The sequence below is a fragment of the Piliocolobus tephrosceles genome, chromosome 8 (assembly GCF_002776525.5).
Source record: "Piliocolobus tephrosceles isolate RC106 chromosome 8, ASM277652v3, whole genome shotgun sequence".
Taxonomy (NCBI): Eukaryota; Metazoa; Chordata; class Mammalia; order Primates; family Cercopithecidae; genus Piliocolobus; species Piliocolobus tephrosceles.
Genome location: NC_045441.1, coordinates 131,270,479 through 131,282,019, shown reverse-complemented (window position 1 = coordinate 131,282,019; position 11,541 = coordinate 131,270,479). Strand labels below are relative to the sequence as shown.

The following is an 11,541-nucleotide window of genomic DNA, read 5'->3' as shown; positions in this document are numbered from 1 at the left end:
AGAAAGAAAGAAAGAAAGAAAGAAAGAAAGAAAAGAAAGAAAGAAACACGATGAAACACTATGTGTAATTTAATCACACAAACGAAAGAAAGAAAGAAAGAAAGAAAGAAAGAAAGAACATGATGAAACACTATGTGTAATTTAATCACACAAACGAAAGAAAGAAAGAAAGAAAGAAAGAAAGAAAGAAAGAAAGAAAGAAAGAAAGAAAGAAAGAAAAGAAAGAAAGAAAGAAAGAAAGAAAGAAAGAAAGAAAGAAAGAAAGAAAGAAAGAACATGATGAAACACTATGTGTAATTTAATCACACAAACCAAAGAAAATTTTACTTGTATATTGCCACATAAAATAATGGTCAACCACACTGATACATTCAATATGCACTCTACTGACTGTTTCAAAATCTTTCTTGCCTGTTATTTGTTCATACATTTTGTGCTTAGCCAGAGCTTCTGCAAGGCAACAAATGAATAGCAGCAAACATAAGAGGCTTAAGAAAAAAAAAATTCAAAAATATCATAAAATTGGGATAACTGTATCCATGAACTATTTTATAAAGTGAGGAAAGATGAGCATTATTTAATTTAGCGTGAAACATTTGGTTCAACTTCAAATAAAAGCCCATTTTACCCAGAATCACAGTTTGAGACACACTAGAGACACCTCTGGAGATAGCTTCCCTTCACAAAGCTTCAGTTTGAAAAAAGGACTCATAGCAGCCTTATTATAAAGCACCAGTGATACAGACAGGAGCCGGAAATGCTGGGTAGAAAAGGGTGTTCCCCCGGAAAAGGCCCCACCCTCAAGTCTGAAGACCCATGGCCCTAAGTGAGGACAGGCAATTCTGTTTTGCTGCCATCCTGCCCACATATAAACCCTAGACCTTAGTGGGCACATGCAAGCAAGCTGCTGAATGTTGGAACCAGTAGAACAGCAATGACAGAACAAGAGGTAGAGAAAGAGAGAAGAAAAAGGAGGTCTGGATACCTAGGGGAGTTCAGCTGGGGGCAGTTGTAGGAGAATCTTTCTCCCACTGCTGGGTGGCCCAACTCAGGGGAAGACCACCTTCCCTCTCCATCCCCCTCTCTGGCTCCTCATTAATCTCATGAGATGCTATGCCACAGAGTTTTCCCATATGTCTGAGAAAATTCCATAAAAACGAAATCCAATCAAATGAAAAGATCCCTGGACTTGTATTCAGCAGACTGAGAGTCAACATTCAATTCTGCTTTTAGGTGTCCTCTGACTGTGGGGAGTCACTGGCTAGAGATAATCTTATTTATCTCTTGTGGTCACAGCTCCCCTTCCTCATCTCTTATTTCTTCCTTATTTCTTTTTAGCTGAGTACCTAGCTCTCCAGAAAACTTAGATTCCCATATATTTGAAGGTGCTCTTAGTTCTCTTCACACCACAACCCCATCCTCTATTCCTAGTGTTGTATTAAAATTAAGTAATTATGTGCCATTGTTGACTGACTGAAGTGGAGAAAACGTTTCATCTCCACCACTCAATAAAATCTTGCACTCATCCTTCAAGCCCATGTGTGATCTGATTCTTCCAATACACTGGGCAAGGACTTGGGATGCAGAAGGTTGTCACACTGGCCCCTGCCCTTGCAATAAGGCAGAGGATCCACCAAGCTGATTAATACACAAGCCATCTGCAGACAGCATATCTAAAGGAGCTTAGTAAGACATGTTCACTTGGGCTTCAGGAGTCTCAGACACTCACCCCTAGACACTGCCCTGGGACTGGAGCCCTGAAGCACTCATGCTGGTCCCCGCACTTGTCGTCTGCATGTTCCCCCTATAGGGGGTTGAGCTGCGGGGTGACGAAGCAGGCCACAACCTTGTCACATGTCCCGCAGGGGGAATCAGGGAACTCTCCTCTTTCACCAGCACTAAAAAGAAACTTCTCTGCTTCCAGAAGATCCAAGGGGAAGAAAAAGGAAGAAAAAAAAAAAAAAAGGCTGAAATAGACATCAGAACACTCAGGGAATTATAGAATAACAATAATGAATAATAATAAATCTTTGTGCATCGTTTTACAGACTGGAAATGCATTTCCATATACTTTATTGTGGTTCAGATGTTTATCTCATCCTCCAGATGTGGGAATTGAAGCAAGAAAGGAAAAAAAAGTGTCCACCTGAAGCAACAGCCCCCACAGGTGGTGCTCTTAGCGCAAGTCCAGTGGAGTCTACTGCACATATTGAGATCTGGCATCTGAACCAGCTGAACTCAGGACTCAGAAGTAGCAAGCTGCTGGCCAGGCGCAGAGGCTCATGCCTGTAATCCCAGCACTTTGGGAAGCCAAGGCAGGCAGATCACCTGAGGTCAGGAATTCGAGATCAGCCTGACCAACATGGTGAAAACCCCGTCTCTACTAAAATTACAAAAATTAACTGGATGTGTGGTTCATGCCTGTAATCCCAGCTACTCGGGAGGCTGAGGCAGGAGAAGCGCTTGAACCTTGGAGGCGGATGTTACAGCAAGCTGAGATGGTGCCACTGCACTCCAGCCTGGGTGACAGCAAAACTCTGTATCAAAAAAAAAAAAAAGTTGGAAGCTGCTAATTTGCTTTTACCTCTTCTATCTCCACACAGGCAGCCCATCCCTGCCCACTGGTGGCCTCTTCACTCTCTTCCTTATATCCAGGCACCAAACTGCCTGTGTTCCTTTATCCTAACTTGGGGAGACACAATTCGTTCCATACCTTCAGCTCCCTTTCCAGAATGTCTGTTTACTTCCAAGACCAGGTACTCTCCTGTGCTTTAAAATGTATTCTTTATCCGTTTTCTCTGTTTCAATCAGTCAACAATGACATATAATTACTTAATTTTAATACAAAACTAAGAATAGAGGATAGAAGTTGTGGTGGGAAGAGAACTAAGAACCCCTTCAAATACATGGGAATCTAGGTTTTCCGGAGAGCTAGGTACTCTGCTAAAAAGAAATAGGGAAGAAATAAGAGATGAGGAAGAGGGGCTGTGACCACAAGAGATAAGATTATCTCTAGCCAGTGAGTTTTCCAGTCAGAGGATGCCTAAAAGCAGAGTTGAATGTTGACTCTCAGTCTGATGAATACAAATCCAGGGATCTTTTCACTTGATTGGATTTGGTTTTTATGGAATTTTCCCAGGCATAAGGGAAAACTCTGTGGCATAGCATTTAATAATTCTGGCTCTGCCATCAGATGGCAAGTGTTCAAATCTCACCTCTGCTACTTACGAACTTGCCATCTTAAGCTAATTATTTAACCTATATAAGCTTCAATTTCCTCATTTATAAGACGGAAATAAAATAGTATTTCTTTATATTTCTAATAGTATTGTTTTGCATATTTCCTTCGATAACACACGTAATACATTTAGTACAATGCCACCAAATAATGTAAATGATAGCTATGAAGCTGACTTCTGCCTAAGACATCATTCCCCGTACAATGTGATTAATTCCCTACACAACTACAAATGACAAGCTCAAAAATAAAGAAAATGCGGTACATATACACTGTGGAATACTAAGCCATAAAAAGGATGCAATCATGTCGTTTGTAGAAACATGGATGAAGCTGGTGGCAATAATGCTAAGCAAATTAATGCAGGAACAGAAAAGCAAATGCCAAATGTTCTCACTTATAAGTGGGAGCTAAGCATTAGCTATTCATGGACCTAAAGATGGCAACAACAGACAATGGGGACTGCTAGAGTGGGGAGGGAAGAAGGGAGATGAGATTTGGAAAACTGTTGGGTACTATGCTTACTACTTGTGTGGTGGGATCAGTCATACACCAAACCTCAGCATCACATGATATACAAAGTTAACAAGTCTGCACATGCACACCCTGAATCTAAAATGAAATTGAAATTATATTTTTAAATAAATGAATAAAAATTAAAAACAAAAACAAAGACTTGGAAAAAATGGAGAGTACTACCTTTAAATGCATAGCTCATATTATAATCCCATTAAATGGAAAACATCGTGTAATGGGAAAAAAAAAATCCCATTCTTCTCTGGGCTGCCATGACAGAAGAGTAACAGGTCGTAGTAAAGAGGTTATTCAAAAACAGTGGAGCTATTCCTTCAGTCTATCCTTTGCACAATATATGGGGCAAGTCCTAGAGGCCAAGGCAGCCTGGGTCCCAGACAAGCTCTGTAGTCTTCCCTCTCCTGAGAACCGGATATCTCCTGCCATCATGAGGAAGAGGCTTTGATTCCCTTCTCCTAATCTCCCAACCTTTGCTTTAAGGATTCCTTCAATTTGGCCATCTTTGTATCCTTACATAAAGTTCTTAGATTACACGGAGATTGTGTTCTGATAGTTGATTTATAGATAATATGCTTCCTACTTAGAAAGCATGTTGGTTAGGTTCCTGAGCTAGCCCACGATATACTGTCTAACTCACACAGCAGAAATTAAAGAAAGTATGTCATTGTTCAGAATTGGTTTTCTTCATTTTTTTAAAGCAATGATGTCCTTTCTTCAAATAAAATCTTATGCAAAAATACAGAAGAGAAAACACACACAAAAAAGCAATTCTAATACAACTGGGAAGGAAGAGTTTGACCTTCCCTCACCCTAAAGCAGCTTTTAGGAACCCCAAGGGTTCTTCCTCAGGGGAAGTTTGAAATTATAATGCTATTTACAGGCGGGCAGATCTCATTGCAATCATTTCTGCAACACTTAACCTGATAAACAGTATCAGACCAGTTGTTTAATCCTCTGAACAACAGTTTTGTTTTTCTATTTCACATGTCTATAGAATTAAAAGGCTTAGCACAGGGTCTTTAGTAGATTAAATTTAGTAGATTAAATCTTTAGTAGATTTAAGAAAATGTCCTTTTATTCAAATAACTAATTGTGATCTTATTGGGACTCCCCTCTGGAAAGGAAGAAGAAAGTCAGGATCTAAGAAAGAGAAAAATGGACTAATTAACAGACAGACATAGCTCAGATATCCTTTCTCTGAGAACTCAGTAAGAAAGGATGGATTCTTATCTTACAGAGAAAATGATCATAATTCTTATACTCTGTTTCCTGTCTAGTATGCTTTCCTAAAATGTTCAGTTGTTCCACCTTATCTCAACTGCATTCTAAAATAAGAGAAATATGACAATCTATATTGGACAGAGTATTGGAAGCAGCAATGAGGGAGGGCTTGAACTCCAGATCAGTTTGAAGACTAGCTGAAATAGGGAAGAGGCAAAAGCACCTCTCCCTCCTCTCCCTGAGACGCGTCCACCAATGCCATGTCACTTGACCTCTTCCCAGTTTACCACTGCCATGGCAACAACCAGAAGTTACAACCCTTTCCATGGCAACAACCTGGAAGTTACCACCTCTTTTCTAGAAATTTCTAAATGACCTGCCCCTTAATTTACATGTAATTAAAAGTAGGTATAAATGAGGCTGCAGAACTGCCTCTGAGCTGCTACTCTGGATACACTGCCTACAGATAGCCCTGTTCCACAAGAAGCAGTGCCTCTGCTGCAGTTATACACTGCCACTTCAGTAAAAGTTTCTGTTCAGCACCACCTACTTGCCCTTGAATTATTTGCTGGGCAAAGCCAAGAACCCTCTCTGACTGAGCCCAAATCTGTGGGCTTGCTTATCCTGCATCAGCACTCCACTTCTGCCTGATGTCAGCATATGGAGGTGAAATTTATCAGTAGGTGACCACTAAGGAGCAATTAACCTCCCAGGGGAAGATTTAGAACCACAAGGTCTGTCAATTCTCCCTCTACTACCACCTCTATGTCCAAACACATGCACTCTGAAGAGACTCTTTGCATAGCTTACCCTCAAAAATTTGGGTTTTCCTTTGATTGAGAAAGATTACAATTTTCTTTTTGTAGAAAGTCAATAAATAAGAATCTTCCTCTACAAAAACTGCCTATGCAATACTAATTTAAGTAAAAGGAAATTTTAAAATGAATAATAAATATATTAAAATGGTGGTATTTGTTGAGAAGTCATTGAATTAGAGGGAGGAGCGAATGGCATATGGTGACTTTCCTCAGGAGATGGGACCCTGAAACAGACGGGTAATAGGAAGTGAATCAGAAGGCCAAGCTCTACTGTGTTTTAAGAAACTGTGTTCTTGAAGCAGTCATTCAACATTTCTAAGTGTTCCTTTTTGCTTCTGAGAAAAAAAGTGTAAGGATTCCTTCCCTCTCTGCCTCACAGCAGGAGTGGAACTAACTAAAACACTTATGGGAGGCCCTTTGCAAACGATGGATTATGGTGCAAATATAAGGGGTTGTTTTTATGTACAAGGCCCATAGATTGTACAGACCCCTTTACTTCTTTTCTTGAGCCAAACTTTTCTCAATTACATAGTAAAAAATTTCCAAAACCACTCTCTCTGAAGCCATCAGAGATTGGCTAAGGTGAGAAAACCTCAAACTTTCTTTGGGTCCCAGATCTAACTTTTGTACTCCAACTGATTCTCCATTTTTCCTTGGAATAAGTAATTTATAAAGCATTACAATGTTAAGGATGAATGTTCACCCATCATTCTAACAGGTAAGAGCAATGTGAAATGAGGCAGTGTATGTCTTTTCTGTATTCTCAGGCTTTCCTTTTTTCTTAATCTTAGCCCCTCTTTCTCAATGCTAAGTTGAAATTCTTTCCTTATCCAGTCAACAGACCTCATCACTTTCTGGTTATTTGGAAGTTTTCAAGAATTTGTATCATCTAAATCGGTATGTCATTTTCACATCCATGTCAAGTTTTCTGCTTCCCCAGAGACCACCTCCAGCAGTGAGGAAGGGGATTATGGTCCATGCTTTCATACTTCCATATTCTCCTTCTCCTCTTCCTTGACTGTTTCCGGGTATCCTTCAAAACCAATGGAAATTAAAGGAAAAGACAAAGGTTCCCATGTGATGGATGCTATGGCAAGGCATCCTTGGGTACCCTCAGTGTGAGAGGACCCCAGCGTTGATTTCTTCTCATGGGCACATTAGTGAGTTTTTCAGAGACCCATCGTGCAGCATCTAACATGAGGTGAGATGCAATCTGCATGACCTACTTTGACCTCTCCCCACTACAAACTTAGTTTCTACTCTTGGAAATCCATCTATGACCTCTCATCACTAGAGTCTCTTCTCCACTGGACAGATTGCTGCATGACAGCCCTAGTCCAGCCACCTCCTCACACCCATCTGAGGAGCCTCAGCTCCCTTGTCCATTGAACACTGTTGAGTCCAGGTTGCACCACTACTTCCCTGGCTCCACATCCACTACTGCAGGGTCTCCAATCCCTGCCACCTTTGGAATTCTCCAGGTAAGACTCCAGCGCCTGGAGTCTTTGAGATTTCATTGGCTTCCACACTCTAGGAGATGCATGATGAGGTTTCTGAAAACCTTGCCCAGGCTCCACTGTATCACCTACTGGGGGTGAGGGGTAAGAGTTCCTGCAGTTCAGCAAGTGCCCAGCTGGGAGTGAGATGCCAGTCCCAGCTCCTCACAGGCACTCTTAATCTCCATGAGCAGTTCTTCTGCAGTGTCCTTCACACAGAGCACCACTCCACTCCCCATGGGGAAGGGAATGTGAAAACCAAAGTGTGCTCTAGCCCTATAAGTTCTTTTACTGGCATGAATGCTCTTTCAACCCTCATTTGAAAGTCTAATCTCATATACACTGAAGTCTGGTGATGGCAATTGACATTTTTTAAATCTTGTCTCTTCTCACAATGCTCCTCCTGTAGAAATAGCGGACTATTTTATATCTCCTAATCATACTATGTAAAGTCAGTCTCTTTATCCAACTCATTCCCCACCTGAAAGGCTTTCCTTGACTTTTTTTTTTTTTTTTTTTTTTTTTTTTTTTTGGTGCTATAGGGTACCTCCCAGCTTCCCCTACTCCTTGAAGTATTCCTAAATACCTCTAGACTCCCAGTGAGTTTCCTGTTAATCCAAAACATGTCATCTGTATTCCTCACTGAAAAATTAACAATGCACTATGTGTGGCATCTCTTAAATAGTCAACATGAATAGTGTTTACATAGTGATGATTGGAATACTAGAAAATGAAGTTTAAATTAATAACTAGAAATTTTAGGTGTAATAATAATGATGTCCATGGTAATGGTAAAGGTAGGAATGTGTCAATACCAGAAGTGTAGAAAAGTAAATTTCTTTATACTTAGAAAATGAGTTATAATCATTAGTACAAAATTAACATCACATATGTAGGTGACCCAGTGGGGCCAGTCATTATGGAGCTTAGGAGTTTCTCTAGACCTTGTAAATCAGAGTCCACGCACAGGTTTTGCTAGTGTTGCCAATGGTAGTATTAGTGTGTCAACATTGCCCTCATGTTTTCTGAACCTGGTTCCAGAACCACTACTTGTGCATTGACTCCTGAGTTTCAATTCTCAAGTCTCTTCAAACATCTGACCAAAGTCCAGGCTTTTGTATATTCAAAGTATTTCTTACCTTTTCAAAATTCCATGATTTCAATTATGTTCCATTTACATGTTTAAGAGATTGGACTTTGGTAGCTTCAGAACTACGCTTGTTCAAGCAGATTCGTCTTCAGTTTTCCAAATCCCAGCTGCTTCAAGAGAAGTTGTTGGTCAGTGAATGAGCACTGGTATGGTGGCCTGGCAGTAGAATCTCATGGTACCTTAGCACACAGAGCACTTTGTCCTGTATCAGAGTTTGTGGTGCCAACAAGATAAATGCACTAAGTTTCCCTCAGTAAAGATACAAGTGAGGGAGTCTGTGACCAAGCCCATAGAATTTGGAGTTTTGTTTTGAGTTGGAAGGTCAAGTTAAGACTCATGTATACACAAGAATAAGGTCTATCAACTTTGTTCAGAGACTGTAGCTTGTGGGCAGATTCCAAAAGGCAAATGTTGCTGACTGATGAATCTGTGCCCCTCATCTGAAGCACCATCAAATCGTTTGGACAATAGTACAGCTCGCTGGCAGATCAAAAAGCTGGGCAGATGTATTTGTAGACAGTGGAAGATATTCATGTGGAGTAAGTCACAGATGCTGGAGTACCTACATGCTGGGGAAGTTGATAATACACTTGACAAGGACACAAGAATGGAAATACGATGTTTCTGCCCACTTAAAGGAAGTTGTTCTCAAACTCTTTAGCTTCAGAATCCCTTTACATTCAAATTTGGTGAGGGCACTGTGCTTTATTTATGTGGGTTATATCTGCTAATATTTACTGCATTAGAAATCAAAATTGAGTCATTTGTAAAATATTTTTTAAATATTTATTTTTCATTCATAATAACATACTCACTTTGTGATAACATAAATATGTTTTTAATGAAAAATAACTATATTTTCCAAAGCAAAAAAAAAATGAGTGAGGAGAATGGCATTATTTTACATTTTGTAAATCTGTTTAATGTCTAGCTTAACAGAGGACAGCTAGATTCTTTTTTCTGTTTGTGTATTCATCTATTATGACACAATATGGCATAGAGTATCTGGACAGTGCCACTATCCACTAATGAGACAATGAAACTGAAAAAACAAATAACTTAGTATCATTATGAAAGTAGATTTGAAGAACCTGTGTGCCCCAGGAAGTCTTGGGGAACCCCATGGATCCCTGAACTAAACTTTGAGAATACTGTCCTAGGGTTAAACCTACAATAGTAGGTATTAACTGATGAGGTTATAGGAATAATAACTATAATTTAAAAGAATAAGAGTACATATTATGGCTGCAAAATAAGTACCCACAGCTTCTTTGGTGAAATCTATAAGGTTTGTAAGCCTTCCTAAACATGTCTGCAATGACAAGAGTGTTTGGAGTAGCTGTGTCTTTTATGGCTAAAGTACTAATATTTGTGAAAAGTAGCATAAGATAGAGTATCTTGTAACTGATTTGCTATATCTGTAATAGTTGTTTGAAGGAGTTATATAAGGTAACTACCCTGCCTTGAGTAGTAATCATGGAACTTGAGTAGCATTTATGGCATTTGTAATATAAGTAGGTGCAGTAGCAGAGGTATGTACTGTACTATCAGGAGTGGTAGTATTTAAAGCATATTTTGTAATACTTGTAGTATCTTTGGTAGCACTAGTTGCAGTAATAGGTAAATAACTAGCCACAGAATTTGTTACCATGTGGGGAGTTTGTGAATCTAGACCAGTAGCTGTTATAGTGTCTGAGGCTGTTGTGATATTTGAAACAGAAATGTGTGTAGTGTTACCTGTAACACTGCTGGAGTTATCTGCATCAGTAATATCCATGGTGCCTAGATTAGAAAGATTTGTAGGAGCTAATGATGTGTGGCTTAAGGCCAGTGTTGTAGTAGTAGTAGAATGAGGAGTAGTGAACTGTGTGATGTGTGTGGTAAATTTGTCTGTGGAAGTAACTGTTGTATCTGGACTTATGGTATTATCTTTGGTGCTGGTAGTAGTGACCATAGCATCTATTATCATGGTACTTTTTGTATCAAGAGTGTTGAAAATCATGGTGTTTGCATTTGTAGGGGTAGTAAAATTAGTAATTTTATCAGTAGTGAATGTATGACTTGTTGGAAACATGCTCAAAATAGGAGTAATAGAGTTAGGAATAGAAGTAAGAGTATGGGTAGGAGTGGTAGGAGAAGTTTGGTAATAAGTAGTCATGCCAGGAATAGTATTACTACTTGTAGTAGTAGCATCAGGACTTGGAGAAGGAGTAGTCACAATAGGAACACTATTACCAAAAGAAGTAGTTGTTATGGAAATACTATTATTAGTTGTATTACCAGCAGACATTATAGCTAAAAGAGAATTTGTCACAGAAGCATCATTATTTGTGCTAGCAACATCAGCACTTGTAGGAGAAGAGGTTGCCATAATAGCATTACTACTTTCAGAGAAAGAAGTGGTCATAATAGAAAAACTGTTGCTAGTAGTGTCAACACCAGTATTTGCAAGAGAAGGAATAGCTGTAACTGGAACAGTATTATTAGGAACAGTATCATCAGTCCTTGTATGAGAGGTAGCAGTTATATTAGCAACATTAGTACTAGTGCTAGCATTAGTAGTATTTGTTTGAAAAGGAGTACTTATATCATTAATAGTAGTACTAGTGCTAACATCAGTAGTAATTGTTAGAGAAGGAGTAGTGGCAATAAGTACAGTAGTACTAATGGTGGCATCAGCAGTACTTGTCAGAGAAGGAGTCACTGAAATGGGAATGGTAGCAATAGTACTCACAGTAGTACTACCTGTAGGAGAAGGCATAGTGGTATAAGGAACAGTATTATTAGTGTTAGCATCAGCAGTATTTGTAGGGAAAGGTGTGGTTGGAAAAGGAACACTAGCCCTAGTGCTAGCAGTAGTAGTACTTGTAGGGAAAGGAGCAGTTGTATCAGGAACAGTAGTACTAGTTGTAACACCAATAGTACTTGTTGCAAAAGTTGTGGTTGTGATAGGAACAGGAGCATTAGTGCTAGCAGTAGTAATATTTGTCGGGAAAGGGACAGTTGTATCGGGAACAGTAGCATTAGTTGTAACACCAATAGTACCTGTTGCCAAAGGTGTGGTTGTGATAGGAACAGTAGCAT

The 11,541-nt window shown here is 39.5% G+C and overlaps 1 protein-coding gene across 1 annotated transcript in view; it reads right to left on the bottom strand.

The window, feature by feature from the left end:
• Nucleotides 1–9,322: 9,322 nt before the first annotated feature.
• MGAM2 (maltase-glucoamylase 2 (putative)) overlaps nucleotides 9,323–11,541 on the bottom strand; it is a 107,132-nt gene continuing 104,913 nt past the window's right edge. Inside the window, 1 exon segment of the mRNA XM_031936079.1 lies at nucleotides 9,323–11,541. This exon segment is cut by the window's right edge and continues 11 nt beyond it. Coding sequence (XP_031791939.1) covers nucleotides 9,932–11,541 — 1,610 coding nt within the window. The 3' untranslated portion in view covers nucleotides 9,323–9,931.